The sequence below is a fragment of the Tyto alba genome, unplaced genomic scaffold (genome assembly GCF_018691265.1).
Source record: "Tyto alba isolate M040663 unplaced genomic scaffold, T.alba_DEE_v4.0 Super-Scaffold_45, whole genome shotgun sequence".
Lineage (NCBI taxonomy): Eukaryota > Metazoa > Chordata > Aves > Strigiformes > Tytonidae > Tyto > Tyto alba.
In genome coordinates, this window is record NW_024881321.1 from 28,780,581 (window position 1) to 28,800,196 (window position 19,616).

Sequence of the window (19,616 nt, forward strand, 5' to 3'; positions counted from 1 at the left end):
CCTTTGCGTCGGCAACCTCTTTTCCAGTAATAGAGCTACAAAGGCGATTCTTCGTATGCTGCTGGAACGCGTTACCTGATTAAAAGAAGAGAGTATGCTGTGTGTTTTGCCAGCTGTTTGAAATTTTTTCATTAAGAAAATGAATCAGTGCCAGAAAGAGCACACAAAAGACAACTAATAAGCTCTTGATTAAGGGGTTGTTTTTTTTCATCTTGGTCTGTGTTTTCCTTTTGCAGCCCACATTTCCAGTGGGTCCCACAATAGGAACGAACACGGCTATTAGCTTTGCTCCTTACCTAACGCCAGTAACACCAGGAGTTGGCTTAGTCCCAACTGAGATCCTACCCACGCCGCCCGTCATTGTTCCTGGAAGTCCACCGGTTTCAGTCCCCGGTTCAACTGCTACCCAGAAACTCCTCAGGACTGATAAACTGGAGGTACTGTAGACACTGCCGTGACTAGAATTACCATCCTCTGTTAGGCTGTGTGAAATTTCCTGGAGGGGAAAACTCTATTGTTTTAGAAAGGATGCTTAAATTTAGTTGCTACAAATAAAGACCTTGTAACCAGGCAGGATTTCTACAGTTGCAGCCAGTGGTAATTAAACACCCTTTTAAACACCCTTTTTTTTTTTTTTTTTTTTTTTTTTTTAAAAGCTACTGTGTTCACTCAAGTTTAATACATGGACATCAACATGAATTTTCATCTTTTATAAAGTTAATCTTCTCCAAAATACCTCAAGTATACATGCCTGTAAAGGTATGCCTTGATGAAATATCTAACAAGCACATTTTTATTGCATTATTAATTCTGTCCAGGTTTTTATGCCTTGATAATAGGGGAATGATATAACCCTTCAGCCTTGAGCTATAAATGGAGATGTTGAATGTTAGCAGCCCTGCAGCAGGCTGAAGGGGCAAGCCCCCAGCTGCATGCAGAGCCTCTCTGGTGTTGATGGATCTCCACACGGCTGGGCTCAGTGGAATCTGTGACCCAAGCACACAAGAAAGCTGAATGGCTTTTGCAGAAATGAATATTCTTTCCCGAAAGCCTAAGTACTGGTGTCTAGAACACATTCCTTCTTAGGCAAATCAGCGTGTTCATTCTGCCCATTTCTGAAAATTATTTTTAAGGAGGCTTTCCACTCTTTTTGTAGATTCAATGAAAAATGCAGTGCATCTGATGCATATTTTCCCTGGGTCTCAGCTCCTTCCTTACCAGTGGAGCTGCAAGACCATGAAGTGCAGTCAGAAAGGGAGTGAATATTTTGTGAATCCTAGCTAGTTTTGCAGGGGCAGTTCATTCAGTAAGTATCCCTCCCAGGTGTTTTCTAGACAGGAAGAAGGAAAGGCATTTGGGAATGCTTCTGTTGGATATCAAGTTCATTTAGCTGCCATACCGCAGAGCAACCTGAGGAGCCAAACACGTAAGGGTAAAATAGAAGCCTTTTCCCTCTCCCAGAAGAAGATGAAGAGTTTATTAAATTGAGTTGGCTGAAAAACCTTGAGCTAGCCTGGGGAGGGGGGGGAGGGGGCAGGTCTGTCTTTTGGGGGCGCGGGGCTCTCCCTGCCCTTCCACGTTGCGCCGAGCTCTTCCCCTGCAACGCGTGTTGTTTTGCACGTAGGTGTGCAGGGAGTTCCAGCGGGGAAACTGTGCGCGTGGAGAGACTGATTGCCGCTTTGCGCATCCAGCAGACAGCACAATGATTGACACGAACGACAACACCGTAACCGTGTGTATGGATTACATAAAAGGTCGTTGCATGAGGGAGAAATGCAAGTATTTTCACCCTCCTGCACATTTGCAGGCCAAAATCAAAGCGGCGCAACACCAAGCCAACCAGGCTGCGGTGGCAGCCCAGGCAGCTGCGGCAGCTGCGACTGTGATGGTAAGTGCTGGCATATATGGCTGCCTTTTTTTTGACAGAAGCTCTTTGATGCCTATTTTGCTTCAATTTAATGCTGTTTGCTTATACTTTCTTTTCTCTTTTGCCTCTTTTTTTTTTTTTTTTTTTTCCTTTTGGTAGAAAAGAATTTATAAAATTACTATTGCTTGATGGGAGGAAGCACTTTTTTTCCTTTATGTCCTTATTTTAATGCTGTATTTCTATCCAAGACAGTGAAGCAAATGACACTCTATACCACTTCTGTTATCTGCCTTGATTATATGTTAAATTTGCCCCTAGTATTTCCAAACAGAAACAAAACTGATAAGCTTCGGTGTCCCCTGGAAGACAGGGGCACATATGCTGTTTTAGCTCTTTGATGACAGATATACATGTGGAAATTTGGAAGAAAAGGAAGAAAAGCAAAGAGAGTGCTTTTTGCCTCAGAGCTGGGCAATAGAAAAGAAACCTGTGCTAAGATTGAACTCACCCCACCTTAGATGTTGGACAGTTAGATATCTGAACCTAGCCTAGCCACCTTGGTCTCACTTTATAGATAGTGGAGAAAAAACAGGACATTCATCTGATTTACCATTAGTGCCTGTCTGTGGATGAGAAGGAACTGTCCTCTGTAGTTACACATCTATCCACACTGACTAAAAAGTGGTGACTATATCTTTTTGAACTTTGGTTAGTTAAATTTCACACCTAGAGATTTTTCTTGCCTCTCCCTCTGTCACAGGCAAGTTACTTAAATCATGGGGTTTAAAAGTAGTAAACTAAAATAGGAATCATTAAGGAAAAGCGTAGTAACTGTAGTCAGAAGAAAAGAGATTGAGGGCTTTCTATTTTCAGATATTTTAAGCTCTTAAAACTGTTTGGACAAGTCAGCCCATCCATTTACCAATATTGGATCTCTCTTTTGGCTGCTACCAGGAAAGTTGATAAATTTAAATAGAGTGGTATTGATAAAAGTTAAATAAATCGAGCATGCAGAATCTGACTTGGGAGACAAAATTGCTGGCAGCAAATCAAAGAATCATTGTCCTCATTGCTGGCAGTGGATGAATAATTAAGCAGATGTGGTTTGTGGACTTGTGGGCAGTGCATACAATAGTTGTAGACAATACAGTTATTCTCTGGGTAAAAAGCCTACCAGAAACACAATACAGTACAGTATATAACTACCCCAAGCTATTGTATTTCGCAAATTAGCGAAGACCAGACTTTTTGCGGGACAAAGGGTAATTTATGCAAGAAAGCAAACCTACAAGCAGAAGAACATTTCTTAAGTTTTAATATTCTTTCTCTTATAGTATCCCCAGTCTGTGTTTCAAATTGGATGATTTTTAGTTAAACTTCCCTGTGCTTGCAGAAATTGAATGCCATCTGGAAATTAAAGCAAAGGAGATTGTTTTTTGGTTTTTTTTTTTTTTTTTATTCTAATTAGGTTCTCTTGTGCAATATTTATTGTCCGTTTCGAGAATGTAATATTTCTAGGCAGTATACTAAAGAAGAAAGGAGTGAGATGCGGGGATTCATTTTTTTTGTGCTTTAGTAATGGTTGGATATATATCCTGAGATTTTAAATAAGCTGTAATTGGAGTTGCATTAGCCTCAAAGCAAGATAAAGCATCTTTGGAAACACAGGATTGAAATCTTAGCATCCTAATGTTACAGGAGAAGGCAGCAAGGACCTGTAATTCAGGGTAACTTTTTGCAGAAAAAGATGTACAAAATATTTTAATGACATATTTAGACTACCAAACAGAAAAGATTCTTTACCATCCAGCAGTTTTTTTGTTTAATACAGATTTGAAACAATCAGAGTGAATGAATGAAAAAACACTGTAATGGCAATAACAAAGTTGTAGAAAAGACAGATGCCTGCAAGGCCACCCAATAATGACCAAAAATACTTGGTTGGACCTAGAGAGCAGAAATAAGGCAGAAATACACATGATTACCCATAGGGTTCACTTGCAGGTTGCTCCCAGGTTGAAATTGTGCCCATGAGATTTTTCCTCCTGGGGAAGCTTGTTGCATTGCTCTGGTCCAGAGGGTGCTCATTTAGGTGAGTGTGGATAGGGTTAGAGCACTGTAGGCAAAGCTTGTAAGACCGTTGAATGTCAATGAATTCTGCAGTCTGGAGCCTTGTAGAAAATGCCATGTCTGTATTTTTGTACACAGAAGTTTAGGAATTTTTACTTGGATATCTTAGGTGACCTCATCATTTGAAGTAAAAAGAAAGGGAAAAAGCACTGTGAAAGAGGCTATAGATGGTGTACAGTTTAAATGTGAAGTGCATTAGAAGGCAATTATGTCATCTATTATTGTACTCAGGAAGCTTCAAATATTCACATGGTGCATCACAGAGCATAAAAAGTCACTGAAGAATGTACAGCCTAAATTAAAATGTGTATTCATAGTTGGTATTGGAAAGGACCTCTGGAGATCACCTAGTCCAATCCCCCTGCTCAAGCAGGGTGAGCTAGAGCAGATTGCCTAAGACGTGCCTAATTGGCTTTTGAAAGTCTCCAAGGATGGAGACTCCACAATTTCTCTTGACAACCTGTCCCGTGGTTAAATCATGCTTGCATTAAAAAAAAAAAAAAAAAAAAATCTACATATATATATTCTTACATTCAGATAGAATTTCTTGTATTTACATTTGTTTCTGTTGCCTCTTGTCCTGTCACTGGGCACTGCTGAGAAGAGTCTGGCTCCATCTTTACTCCCTTATCAGGTATTTATATATACTGATGAGATCCACCTGCATCTTCTCTTCTTCAAGCTGAACAGTCCCAGTTCTCTCAACCTCTCCTCATATAAGAGGTGCTCCAGTCCCTTCATCATCTCTGGGGCCCTTTATGGGACTGTTTTCTAGTATATCCTTGTATTTCTTGTACTGGGGCACCCAGACCTGGACATAGCACTCCATATTCAGCCTCTCCGGTGCTGAGTAGAGGGGAAGGATCACCTCCCTTGACCTGCTGGTGATGCTCTTCCTAATGCAGCCCTGGATGCTGCCAGCTGCCTTTACTGTGAGGGCACATTGCTGGCTCATGTTCAACTTGGTGTCTACCAGGACCCTGAGGGCCTTTTCTGCCAAGCCTTGGTGGCCCTCAGCACGTACTGATGCCTGAGGTTGTTTTTCTTTGTTGCACTTACTAAGGTTCCTCTGTGCCCATTTATCCAGTCTTTCCAGGTCCCTCTGAGTGGCAGCACATCTGTCTTGTGTATCATCCACTCCTCCGAGCCTTACACCACTAGTGACTGGCCTCTAGCTGGACTTTGTGTTGCTGATCACAACCCTTTGAACCTGGAAGCTGAGCCAATTTTCAGTCCATCTCACTGTTTTCCATTTAACCCATATGAAACAAGTCTGTCTGTGAGGATGAAGTGGGAGACAGTGTTGAAAACCTCTCTGAAGTCAAGAGAAACAATATCCATTGCTCTCCCCTCACCCACCAAGTCAGTCTCTTCGTAGAAGGCTGTCAGGTTGGTTAAGCACAATTTCCTCTTCATAAATCTATGCTGGCTACTCCCCCATCACCTTCTTGGCTTGTAAGTGTTTGGAGATGGTTTTCAGGAGGATTTGCTTGATTGCTTTCCCCAGGGACTCTGAGGTGAGGTTGACGGACCTGTCATTCCTCAGACTTCCTTCCTGCCCTTTTTGAAGGTAGGAGTGTCATACACTTTCTTGAAATCTTCGAGAACTTCCCCAGTTTGCAGGGACCTTTCAGAGATAGTTAAGAGTGGCCTTGCAGTGACATTGGCCAGCTCTCTCAGCACCCGTCAGTGCTACCTGTCAGGTCCTTCGGGTGTGTGTACATCCAGTTTGTTTCAATGTTCCCTAGCTTGATCCTCCTTCTCCAAGGATAAATCTTCGTTGCTTTAGACTTTTCCACTGGCCTGAACACAGCCTGTCTCACCAGTAAAGACTGAGATGGAGAAGATGTTTAGTACCTCAGCCTTCTCTGTGTTCTGTGTCACCGGGTCTCCTGCTCCATTCAGCAGTGGACCCACATTTTCCCTAGTCTTCCATTTGTTGCTGATACACTTGGAGAAGCGCTTCTTGTTGTCCTTCACATCCCTTGCCAGATTCAACTCCAGGTGGTCTTTGGCTCTCCTAACCCAGCCCTGCATGCTCAGGCTGTGTCCCTGTTCCTTCTGGGCCACCCGTCCCTGCTTCTACCTCTTGTGTACTTGCCTTCTTTTGTTTGAGTTTAGTCAGGAGCTCCTTGCACATCTGAGCAGGCCTCCACTGTGTAGATCTTGCTTATGTTCCAGGAGACAGTATAGTGTACCAATGTGACATATGACAGACAAATACTATGCCTCAGTATGTTTGATCATTTTTATTATTGTATTTCCTTTCCATAGCCTTTTTCTCTTCAGTCTGTAACTATTGATTTTTTTGCTTGTTAGTTACATAGGAGATAACCTGATGGAACAGGAAGAGGCAAAGGAGGGCTTACTATCAGGACAAAATGAAAGAAAAGATGAAGGTGGGATTGAAAAATGGACCATCAGTCTGAAGGCCTGAAAAGACTACATGGAAATAAGATTGATGAGTAGGTCTAGAAACAGATCAAGTTAAAGCCTTCAGTCTGGGAAAACTATGAGACTGAACTTGCTATGGAAGATGAGGAGAAAGCCAGCAAAAAGCTTTAGAACAGGGAGGTGAGGTTAAGAAGAGCAGGGAAAAGTACTGGAGAAAGGCCATCATAAACACAGAGATAAGTTAACAAGTGAGATCAGATAAGATCTGCATCTGAATAATAAATGTAATTAACTGAAACGCTTTATTCTTAATGATGTTGATTTGAATTTGCGGACCTCAGCATCACATAACACTGAATTCAGTCATAATGCTTCACCTCAGTGTAGGCTTCCATCCGTGCTGGGTGGCAGAGTGGATCTGAGGCTGTGCCCCGTGCAGATGGAGGGATGTCCCCCAGCGGGGTACCCATGGGTGGCACCACACAACGGCTGCACAGCACCCTGCTTAGACACAAGAAGGCTATCCAGTTCCTCACTTTAGCCCAGATGTTTCTTGTTACGTCTGAGTCTTGGACTCAGATGAGTGGATCCTGTAGATCAGGGTATGTAATCCAGAACTGTGCTGAAGGAGGGGTGGGGAGGATGTTGGGAAGCCTCACGCAACATAGGTGCAACAGAACCAGGAACAAGAAACAGACAAAGTGAGGACTATCCTGCAAAATACCCCGTTGGCAGTGGCTAATCTTGTGACCATAACCTGTTTGCAGGCATTCTGTGCCTTGTTCTCCCTTTTTTTTCCCCCCTTTTATTCCCTATTTCCACATACTGATGTCAAGATAGACATAATCTGAATATCATAAAAAGAGCTAAATATCAGCCTGTGTTTAAAAAACAAAAGTAAAAATTCTGGTTTGTAAGTAAATCTTCCTTTCCTTCCTAAAGGTTTGTAAGAATTATTTACACTAAAACTTGAAAGTAATATTTTATATGAGAAGATTTTTAATAGTATGCCATCATATCAGCCATAGGTTTGATCTTATTGTGGAAGTATACATAATGTATATGCCTATGTACTATGCCTAAATACTTTATCTTAAAAAATTCAATAATGCTGGACTAGTATCATAACTCATACATTAATGTTCGCTTATGAACTGCGAGCAGTACTCCCTGCTCCTGAAGCTAGTACGGAAGGTTGTAGCAAAATTTAGAAAATACGTTTTAAATTCTGAAAGACTTTTTTCCCTCTCAATGTGGTAAGTTCCAAGGAAAAAAAAAAATATCTACAAAAATGACCCATCTGTAGGGGGAAAAAAAAAAAGGAATTAATGATAAGTTAGTGTAACTAGACATACTGTTTATTCTGCTTAGTATTGGAAAAGGAGAACCTCTTTAATTTTGAACCCCAAATCTATTGTGACACACTTTTTTTAATTAGAAGATCCTCACCTTGAAAGCATTGATATTAATGGCATTTGTAATGCATTACAACTTTCACTAGTGCTTTATATTTGAAAAAGTAGTCTTCCAAATGGATTTTTCCGCTTTAAAATGTGATTTCACTAACTTATCAGAAATTCTTACAAGTGTATCCTTAAAACTTTCTGCATCTCTGTGAAGTGTTTATACGATGCTTAATAGTGTCTGCAAGCTGCTGTTTTACTCAACTTTCCTGAATTTCAAACATCTATATTTTACTCTCTTATATGCTTTTAACTAAGGTATAGTAGATGCATTTTTGCTTCGGTACTAATTCGAAATGTAATATTCATTTCTTTAGAAGACATTTTTGTTGTTGTGCATGCCTAGTGTTTTGTATGTTGTATATTGCATTCAGAATATTTTTTTCCTTCTCACCTATCCACAAATGCAATGCCGTTCCCATGATGCACCTCTGCTTGCTGTTTACCTGTATGTTAATTCGCTTGAATCCCATTGGCCCACTGCCATCATGTGCTCGCTGCCTGTTATTAAAAGACTCAGTCGACTGCCAAAGCAATGAAGCGACCTCTCGAAGCAACTGTAGACCTGGTACTTTGACCTTTCACCTTTTGCTTTGCATGTAGCTTTTTTTTTTTTTTTTTTTCAGAGAAGCAACTAATGAAATTTGTATCGCTTTACTTTTGAACATCAACCGGAAATGATTTCACATACTCGTTAATTTACCAGAAACTCTATTTATCCATCTCATTCTCATACGTAATAAACGCAGACGATTTAGTTTGGTTCCTAACATGGTTTCATTTTTAAATATCCTCTCATGAAAAGTCGAATTGAGATAAAACTGCTTCTGTAATTGAAAACGCTTAACGTAATCCATTAATCTGTATAATAATAGGAAATTGTATTTAAATCTAAAAAAGAAAATACTTGGCAATGAAACACAAGTGGTTTTTTCTCCCTATAATATTTGAAAACCTATTTAAAGGCAATGCCATTTTCGTTGCTTTAAAGGCCTTTCTTTTCAGTAGTTGTGCTGCTACAGTTTTAGGTTAATAGTACCATGCTTTTGCTATCAATAACAAAATTTCACTCATTTTACATTGCTGTGCTTTGAGTTAATATGCATGGCGAGGCATCCTTAGCTGCTTTAAAAAATAATAAGTTTTTGTATTTATGTATATGTTACGGACAACGTCTTAAAAACGACGACATTTTAACTAAGTTTCTTATTTACAGGCCTTTCCTCCTGGTGTTCTTCACCCTTTACCAAAGAGACAAGCACTTGAAAAAAGCAATGGTGCCAGTGCCGTTTTCAATCCCAGTGTCTTGCACTATCAACAGGCTCTTGCCAATGCTCAGTTGCAGCAACATGCAGCGTTTATCCCAACAGGTATGTTGTACCCAAATTGAACCAATTTTGTGTTCCTTAGGTAGCCTCCGTGTCAGGCAGTTGCACTTAACAGAAGGCTTTATTATGGTCCCTGCCCTACTTCAGGTGAAGCCTGCACAGATATTTACACATTATTTTAATTCCTTCTGCAAAGTGCAAGAGTTGAAGCAGAAATTTCAACATGCCATCAGGCTGCTCCCTGCATTCATAGCCTCCTTCATCATTGCCCAGAGTTTGCCCCACTTTTCCTACCTTAAATTGGCTGTATTTTATCTGCCAGCACTCTCCTAGGAGACGAGAGGGCAAAGTCCTACCAACAAAAATGCTGGGAAAGGCCCCGCGCTTCCCACGGGGGAAGCGTGCCGTGGCTGAGGGGCATCCTCCTGGTCCCTCCGGTGCCGTTTTGCAGCCGTGGGGATTAACCCCCGGCCACACACCAGCAGAGCGAGAAGGGGAGCGCCAGGACAACCTGCCAGGCGATACCTGCGTGGGAGCAGTGGCAAACCACGTCGCTCCCCGCAGCTCCACGGGAGGGCTTGGGAGGCATCGGATGCGTTTTCGTGGTTTTCATCCTGGAACTCCACCAGAACTTTTCCTAGCTTTTGCAGCTAGTAGCTGGGGTTATAATTCTTCAGAGAGGTGATGTGAAGATGAGTGGACGTAGTTTGCATTTCAGGGCTCGAAACTCTGTAAAACATCAGAGCGTTCAGAGACGGCTTGAACTGCCCCGTGGCTGGTGGCAGGGCTGCTCTGTAACACGGCGAGAGAAAGAACATGCTAGGTGCTTGTGTAAATAATAACAACATAACCCTCTAAATTATGCCAGTCACCCCACTCCAAACTTCCCAAAGGTAAATATCCTGCCTAATGAATTCTGTGTTTTCATCTGTAGTTAACAAATTACGCATGTCAGTATCAGAAATGCTATCGAGTGTGAACTTCCAGAATTGTTTAAAATTATGTGTTTGCAAATGCACTTGACATTTCAGCGATGTTATTTTAGTTTATAGAAATAATGTCGGTTAAACAAGGAATGAAATGCAGCACACGATGATTTCCCAATCTATCAGCATTCCCATATGTTTTTAAAGATAAAAACAAACACAGATGGCTTTGACTTCATGGAATTTTGCTATAAGGCCTGAGTAACAAACCTTGGAGCCTGCCCCTGTATTTATAATAGTAAGTTATAGTATGCTGTATTTTTAGCACATTGGTGCACCAGAATATCTGTGGCAGAAAACATGCTGACATTTATGGGAGCGTTTGAAAAAAATAAATTGTGAGACTGCCTATTTGGACATGAATGGAAGACTGCCCTGTGCTTATAAACGTGCAGAAATTTCCACAAATTTATTTTACATTGTAACCCTGAGAATTTACAGTAGGATATGCATTATTCCTTCTCTTCAGCACTCCCTTTTGGGGCCTACCACTATTATTTGCAATTGTCAAGGATTTTAAATTAACTGTGGAAAATACAGTAGTTTAAACCTTTTTCAGTGAAATAGCATTTGGATATTTTCAAGCCTTTTGGAGTGCTTATGCTTCCTTAAGTAGCTCATTCTTTGTGCTGCTTATTGTCCATCCCTCTTTCCAACTAATGATTGTAATTATAGTTTTATCTTACAAATTTCTGTTTGTAGGAAGGGTGGATCTTGGAACAAAACCTTAAGGGTCAGGTTGTTAGCAAGCCCCAAAACAAGTGCGTGAAAAAAGAAGAAACAAAGAGATAACATAGCAGATGGAGCCCAAGCCCACAATAGAAATCCTTTCTCAAAGTGCTGAACCTCCTGCTCTTTGTGAACTCCAAGAGCACCTAGAAGGGATGTTAGAGAGAGGAGTGGGGTATGGGAGGAGATTAGGAAGGGGGAACCCTCTCTGTGTGAGAGGGTGTCATGAACTTTTTGTTAAAGATGCTACATCTGATATTCCTACCTTTCCTGGCAAGGTTGGAAGGGTATAAGGACTGTCATGCCACCCAGGTCTAAGGAGCAATGCATGACGTAATCTGTTGGATTTTAAATGATTATGTGATATTTTCTGAACTGGTGTAATTTTCAAATGTGTTCCTTGTGTGTGTGTGTATGTGTGTGTGTGTTAAGTTAAATTTTCAGACGAGTTTTGCTGCTGGAATATATATAAAACTTAATTGTTTTATATAACTTCTCTGCTTTCTTAACCACTTGCTCCCCTAATAAAAAGTGTGGGGCTTGACTAAGCATGGCTTACCTCCAAAGTTCTGCACTTTGTTTGTTTTACATCAGTTTGATTGCTTTGTCACCTTCTCCTTATTGTTTGGTGGATGATCTTAAAAACAACAGATCTCTTCTCTCTTCCCATTGCTGTTTGTTAGTGTTTCTATAGCCTCTAGAGGAGGAACTTTGTGTATTCTCCGGGGACTGTTCTTGGGTAAGGTCATTCATAGTTACAGTGCTACTGCGATGGTCCGATAAGGGGCTGTGGTAGTAATTAAGCAGGAATACAGGAAGCATGTTTGACTTTGTATCAAATATGCATGTACCTGGGACTGGTAGTCTTACCTGCTCACCTTCACCAACTTGCTTTATGCACCGTACTGAAGATACGCAGGGATTTTTTTTTTTATCGTTTGATCTTCTCAGAAAGGCTAAGGGTGGACTGGGCACCAAAACTAAACTGCATGGCAGGCGAGCAGTCCTTCCCGAGCATCTCTGAGGTACGCGGGGAGCCTTCTGCTGGAGCGTTACACATGTCGAGGTGTTTAGCTTGGGGAAGTGTCACTGTAGTGTTTTCTTTGGTCAGAAGCACCTCTGCACCTCTGGTGTTAAGAATGCGTACATTAACATCAAATGCAAATTTGACAAAGCCCTTGCAGAACAATATCACCTAATTCCATTTTAACTTCTTTCTCTGCTGCATACGAAAAAGTTAATGCATGTTGATCTGCACAACACTGAGCTGTCTGAATTATTCAATGAGTTCTGTAATTCCCAAATAATGTGCTATTTAGCCAAAGGTGTCTCTATAAACAAAAACCTGTTGCTGAAAAGGTACCAAGTGAAAGGATAAAAGTACTAAATAAAAAATTTTATGAAGTATCTTGTATATACACAGAAGCATGCCAAAAGTCACACAGTATACTCAGGACTTTAGTAGGAACACAATCACCTTTTTTGTGTTAAAGCAGAACTATGAATGACCTTACAGTTTCATTTAACTAACTTACTTCTCTGTGGTTATGCTTGAATCTCACTTTGAATGTTAACTCTAAACAGCTAACCTGTTTCTTCCCTTTATCCACTTTTTTCACCTATCATTGCATGACACGCAGGGTCAGTTTTGTGCATGACACCCGCTACCAGTATTGGTAGGTTCCAAATTTCTTTATTGATCTCTTTTTATACTGTATATGATGTATATTCACTTGTTTCAAAAATCCTAGGCAAGATGTAGACACTGACTAGAATTAAAGGTTCGTTTGTCCTTCTGGTTGACTTTGCAGAGTGTTTAGATTTGTAGATGAAAGCTGCAGTTTAGATGTGATACCACCTGCTATAACAACTACACTGCAAAAGCATAATACCATGAATTCCAGTCTGCTTTTCAGTTTCCAAAGTTTTATTTCTCTTTATATTTTATATTGTCTAGTACTATAAAATCATAAAATACTGGAAAAAGCCAGCAAATTTCATCAGTGTTTTAAAGTTTCATAGTGGTGTGCCTATTTCTCCTTTTTGCTGTGTGTTAGAAAGTTTTATCAGCGTTTCCCAGAAATGCCTCCTTTCATCCACAGAGGTTCTGTTGAAACCCATGATCTGAATCTCACTCCTCCTTTAAATATATTTGCATCTTGGAATTAACATTTTGGGCATGCAAAATGGACGTCCAGTGCAACAGCCTCTAAGTTAGAAAAGTAATCTTTCTTCTATTCTATAGCCCTATCCCAGTGATTTTTTTTTTTTTTGGTGGGACTACACAGATAAGCAGTTAAAACATCAAGCCTTTAAAACATCAAGTTAATAATTCTTCTATGAAGATGCTGATTAAAATTCATTCTTAAAATGAGCAAAAGCAGCGACTTTCACAAAAATTGACCTTGCTTTTTTAGATCAAACAAAGTAGTATTTAAATCAGGAAAATTATTATCATTCTTCTCCTGATTTTTGCTTCAAAGCAGATGGTAATTTAACTCTGATGAAGTCTAACAGTTATGCAGTACTCGTAGAAAAAAATGCATAAATTGGATTATAAAGGAAGTCAGCGAGTGTCTGGCTTATTTCAAAATGAAGATACGTGAAAATAATTCATTCTTTAATCATGTTTAAAATTAAGATAAGCATTTATCAGTTTCCTTCCCAGTACAAACCGGTGTATTTTTTTTTTAGTAGATTTTATTTTGGAGTGCTTTACGTCGATACGGGGGGAGAACAAATTGCCTGTGTAACAATTCTCAGGTAACGGGCTATTTTGGTAGAGACCTTGTTTGCACAAGCAGTCCTCTTCTGAGAGATAATGCCCAAGTTTTCAATAGTCCTTCCTCTTTTTTTCTGGGAATCGCCGATTGTGTTGACAACCTTCTTTTAATTGTACTTGTAATAAGCTATTTTCCCTTTTTTTTATTTCTCCGCCACGCTTTCTCGCTTTGCACTGTGATTGCATGCCATCTGCCGGTTTAACCCATGACGATGGCTTGCCGCTCTTGATATTCACCATGCCAAAAATACCACTTCTCTTACCATAATGCTGCACCCTCCTGTTCATTGCTTCCATGGTTCCCCTCCTGAAAGTACCCATGATGCACAACGCTACGGCCGCCACTGTCTCTGCAGCAACAACTCCTGCAACAAGTGTTCCCTTCGCCGCAACAGCCACAGCAAATCAGGTTTGCTCCTTTTAAAGCTTTCTTTCACAAGATCCCGAACTCTAAATGAGTGCTGAGATTTTTATTTTAATTTTTTTTTATTTTTAATAAAAAAAATTCTCCCGGAGAATTTTTTTTTTTTTTCTGTGTTTACCCCATCAAATTTTACTTTTATTTTTAAGTCGTTTATAGCAAGTGTTTGTGGGACAGGTTGCACTTATTTAGAGTTAACATTTGTTGCAAATAATGATGTAGCTGTGTTTTGTGTTGCGATGTTTGTACCTAATTATTGTGTAATTAACCCAGCTGGAGTTAGAATCACCCTAGTACTGGACTACTTACAAAAGTCTGTTATTAACTCCTAAGTTCCCAAGGAAAATCATCACAGGTTTCAAACGTTCAAATGTGTTAATGTAGCCTTCTCCATGTGGTGTGTGGAAGTGACTAATTTGTAAGCATGGAAGCTGTCTAAAATTACAGGTGGGACAAGGCAGCTGAAAAAAAAAAAAAAAAAAAAAAAAGAAGAAACAAAATTGAACGTTTTCTGTAAGTGCTAGTGATCAAAACAGCACTGGAGATCTTTATGACTATGCCTGCTTTATGTTTGAAAGCGTATCTTTAACCTGAGAATTATATTTCCCTAAGGAAGGACTTTGTTGCAAAGAACCCCTAGGGTTATTGGCAGAGGCAGTCTAGGAAAGGTGATGCTTTCTCCTTTTCTTTTGCTGTTTGTTATGTTAATGGCAGTTTTCATTTTGGTGGGCTTTCCCCCTCCTCCTGTAGGACCCGATTCCCAGGGAAGACGTATCTCTTGCAGCTCAGTGTGCGTAGCTCTGACTCCTCCGTCGGGGCAGTAGAGATTCCCGCCCCGGCATCTGCCAGCAGAGGGGTTGGCACAGCAGTTGGGTCGCTCCGGCTTTTCCGTTGCTTTGGGACCACGCTCAGGCGCTGCCACCCGAGAGCGGTTTTCCCTCGGGTGCTGAGAGGTCCATCTTGAGGAGGAAGCAAGCAGATTTGCTCACCAGGAGAAAGCAAAGGGCAATGCCCCCATCACCTTTCCTTGTGTTGCTCCTGGCCAGATCGGCAAGCCGTTGCAGACCTAGTAGAAATGCTCGCCCGTTGATTCATTTCCCTCCACCTGCCAAGGAATTACAAAGAAATCAGTGAAAATGTTTTGCTTAATAATGTTATACCAGCAGATTTTTTTTTTTTTCTTTCCTTACTGACTGGCCCAAAACTATTGAATTATCCCATGGAAAAATAGTCCGCAAGAGTTTATTTACAATAATTTAAGAAAAATATACTACCTCTGAAATACACCCTACTTTCCTAAAGAAACACAAACCAGTCTGTTTTCTCTATTTTTTTTGAAAGGCTTGTTTGCCAACATTGTGGTGTTTGTGCTTCTAGCACTTTCATGAAAAGAGGGTTGTCGTTTTGTGTGTCCTTTTCTGTGAGCTAGCTTGTTTTAATGAAAAATCACTTGGGACAAGGAGGAAAGTCCAGCAGGCAAATGGTGCATTTCACTGTCCTTCCCAGAACAATGTCTGCAGCAGAAAATTATTTGGTGGTATCCAATGTAGTTTTGTGATCCCAAAATGGTGACAGAGGGACTTGAAGATGCCAAGGGAGTATGAGAAAATGGGGCAGTTTGGGGAGAGGGTCAGCTGGGGATCCTCTCCAGCCCAGGAGTGCAGCCAGGGCAGCTCCACCACTTGCACACCTGAGCACCATAGGAGCCAATTCTGGCTGAAGTAGAATAAATACATATAGACCTACAAAAGGGCCAGTAAGCAGTCTTTTTTATTTATTTATATTTTTTTAGTTAGTGGGAGTACTTTCACATGAGTAACTAGTAACTACCACTGGGTAGGCATAGGTGCGCCTTAATTCACTTTCTCATCTAGCAGGATAGCAGGCAGAGCCCCTCCTTTCCCAGTCCAGGTTTTGTTTGCATTGGAAGATCAGAGCATTTTAAATTTAACAGGAGTTGTAAAAAGCATCTGTCTGTATGTATTTAGCTGCGTATATTTGTGTGTGTGAATACTTGCTGAAATTAAAGGTTGGTTTAACACGGGGATGGGTTTCCACTTGTTTAACTTCAGCCATTTGGAAGTTCGGCATCCAGTTCATCTGCTTTTCTAGAAGGCTGTGTTAGGGCAAGGTAAATTGCCCTGGAGGGTCCTGCCTCTTTCTCTTGCCTGTGGAAGGAGTGTAGGTGCGTAGCAAAGCTCTGCACCACTGCACGTGGAGGAGATGAGCCCCACCCCAGCAGCTTTTCTCGTTGGCTTCTGCGGCGTGTGCCATCGCTGTCTTTTTCTTCTCACTCCTATCTTTGTTTTAGTCATTGCAAATCTTTAAAAGCTACTGTTAAAAACCTGTATTTTAAAGTAGGGGAAGTAGTAGTAGTTACTTCTGCTCTGTAAGAGGCAAATCTCCAAGTTTGCTGTTTATTTACAACCTCCAAAGAGTTGGAGACAAAGCTACAACACTGGGAAAGGCCCCACAGTAACTGTGGTCCTAACTCTCAATATTTCTTTAGCCCAAGAAACACAGAAGGGAGCAGGTAATTAACTTTCATTAAGACTTTGTTTGTGGTCATAACATCCTTTGTTTGTGTCCTCATGTATGGATTTAAACTCCCCTGTGTATTTCAGAAAAGGACATTTTTATTCCCGTCTGGATAAAATTTCCTTTCCTGGTCTGTGCCACACTGCTTTACATATCTGTGGGATACAATTTCCTCTTTCCAGTGTCTCTACCACACTTTTTAAAGTCAAACTGCAGCCTTCAGCCCACCCCATTTCAGCTCCCGTGACTTCTCCTCACAATGCCAGGCATGAAAAGAAAGTTGTAGCAGGGCTTAGTCATTTTGCTCCATATCATTTGGGTTACTCTTCTGGCCTGGGGAACGCTTGCTGGACTTCCTTCAGTTGAGTGTGATGATCCCAGTGTCCTCAAAGCATCAGTGGAAGGAAAAATCAACATCCCAGAAGTTATGGGGTCTCAGCTGATGGCTAAAAAAGCCTAACAGCACTGTTGGGTCCAGTAAATTATTTAGCATGTGCTGTCAGCTTGTATTTTGAAAAAGGGATGAACTATGTCTCATGTCTCCTGTATGTCCTTTCTTTCTGAAAATAACATGAGCAACAGCTCAAAATGTGCCTGCGTTGACACAGGCACAGTCAGTCATGCTTGGCCAGCAGCTCTGCACATTATGTGTTCAATGTATGGCACGAGACATGTGAGAAGATTGTGTAGGGTTAAAGGCTATACAGCAGTACCTTCTGCAGGGTGGCACCAGTTAAGAATATATGGAGACTTGGAAGTCCCTTGCTTTTTCTGACTTATGGAGGTTAGGTTTTAAAACCAAAATAATTTTCTTGCAGAGTACTTCGAGGAGGGGAGCATCTCTTTGGCTCAGTGCAATGAAAACAGGATGGAGCAAAAGTGCTTTAGCAAACCCTGTTTTACAAATCCTGGTTAAACTAACACAGTTGATACAAGAGCTGCTGGTGTTGCTGTTCACTGCGTCTGGAAATCTTGTGAGGGGGTGTCCTGACTTAACACTAGCTGCCGGGCTGTGATGAGAGGGGATGGAGCAGGGGACTTCAGCTTGGGATTTCCAGTGAAAAGCAGGTGGACTTCCAAAAGGTGGACTTCCAAAGGCACATGAGGAGTCCAGGGGCATGACTGGTCAGAGGTGAGAGGTCCTTTCCCTTTTTCCTCTTCCTCCTTCACAACTGCTCTAGCCGTTTCCACCAGAGTGGGGCTGGAAGCCGCAGCTGCTTCACCTTGCTTCAGGGTTAGATCCTTAATGAATTTATGTTCAGCTGTTGTTTGGAGATGCTGACAACCTTTTCTTGGAGGATGGAACCAGCAAAGTTCCAAGTAGTGTGAAATGACCATGAAAAGTAGTGTTAGGGCATGCATACGGAGGGTTTGGTCCTAGCTCCCTCTAGTGCATGCACATAGGTAGAGGTACGTAAAACATCGTATTTAAAATATTAATACAGTAATTGCGTGTCTATATATACTTCAAATATCTTTAACAAAACTTTTAATTATTACTTCTGTAGCTAGTGGACTTGTAATACTCAAGCAAGCAAGGAAACTGTTACCTATTCACAGGTAATCATAAGATCTCACAGAGGATGATCTATCCTAACATTATTTGGGAGAGATGTTATTCTGAATTCTGGGACTGAATTTAAATTTTGAATAATGCCAACACCTGCTTGGGGTGGCTTTACATTTCTAAATAGAAAGCCTTGCTATTGCTTCATTTACATATATGCATTGGTGAGTCCTACAAGGATTAAAAGGTTAGGACTTGGCCCAAAATTAAGACATCTAAGTGTTGGTGCCTGAGTATGGGTGTTGTACATACAAGTTAGTTTAAGTACCCATGGCAGACTGTGAAGGTTATCAGTGCAGTCAGATGAAGTCTGGAGAATAGCCTGGCTCACCCTTCAGAACTCACGCAGGGCTTGGTTCAGTTGCCTAAACATGTGTCTACTGACATTTAAGATTGTCCAAAGATAACCTTGGATGTCTGGGTTATCCAAGACATTTTGACAAGCTTAGCAGAGGCACTACAGGACAGACAAATCTGCATGGTTCTGAACTGGCAGGTGAGTGACAAGCAGGAGACCTTAGCCCAAATGGTACTTAAAAGCCTGGTGAGCAAATGACCTGAGCTGCAGTGGGTGATCAAATGAAGGGATCTCCAGGCTCTGCTGGCCTGCTGACTAGGTTGTAGCACCCCACTGACTGCAGCAAGAGGTTCAGACACCAGCATTTCTGTGTCTTAATCTGTGTCCTCAAGCTCAGTGGGTGCTTCCTTAATTCCTGGTTATTACAGGGCAACTGCTAAATTTCAGATGATTTTAAAGAAAATAGTCTTGCTCACATCGCTTCAGTACAGAACAGTACGTGGTTTTATTTTCTGTAGCAATGAAAATAGTCCAAAGACTGGCAGTATAGAAGTAGCATTACAGAGAATGCTGCTTAAAGATGTTATTTAGTGACAACATTATTCTGCTGGTTATGTGACCTTTAACGAAGAAGGAAGAATTCAAAGGCAGACCCAGTAGAAAAATTAAATACTCATAGGCTGGGTCTGAAAAGAAATATCAGATCAACAGGCTGTCTCATGCTAAGGCTTGTGATTATCTAGCACAGCTGTTTTAAATTATGCATCAGCGTTCACACTAAATTAGGTGGCAATTATGCAGATATTAATTATGAAATCATTCAGTAGCCTTCAGTTTTGTCAAAATCTGTAAAAATACAATGAAGTGAAAATAAAAATAGTTATGTTACATTTGAGTGCCACAAACAAAAGGGCAATTAAAATATTTGCCCCAGAATTCAAAAAGTAGTTAACATAGCCTAAAATACAAACATGCCAAATGTTTAAGGGGGATTTGGGGCGCCGTGCGTGGCAGCTCCCTCGGGAGGGCGAGGAGCTGGGGCGTGCAGCAACAGAGCACCTCTCCTTGCCCAAGGTGCCCGCAAAGGCAGCCGCCACTCCCAAAAGAGGCGGA

The 19,616-nt window shown here is 41.1% G+C and overlaps 1 protein-coding gene across 10 annotated transcripts in view; it reads left to right on the plus strand.

Moving 5' to 3' along the window:
- MBNL2 (muscleblind like splicing regulator 2) overlaps positions 1-19,616 on the plus strand; it is a 114,775-nt gene that overhangs the window by 82,341 nt on the left and 12,818 nt on the right. For 3 of the 10 annotated variants that reach the window (XM_042805869.1, XM_042805870.1, XM_042805871.1), the window contains exons 4-8: positions 237-437; positions 1,625-1,888; positions 8,369-8,422; positions 9,071-9,224; positions 12,538-12,573. In XM_042805869.1, the coding sequence (XP_042661803.1) occupies positions 237-437; positions 1,625-1,888; positions 8,369-8,422; positions 9,071-9,224; positions 12,538-12,573 (709 nt within the window). Of the gene's footprint in view, positions 1-236; positions 438-1,624; positions 1,889-8,368; positions 8,423-9,070; positions 9,225-12,537; positions 12,574-13,993; positions 14,089-19,616 lie in introns of all 10 variants that reach the window. The other 7 variants (XM_042805872.1, XM_042805874.1, XM_042805876.1 and 4 more) reach the window with 7 other exon arrangements.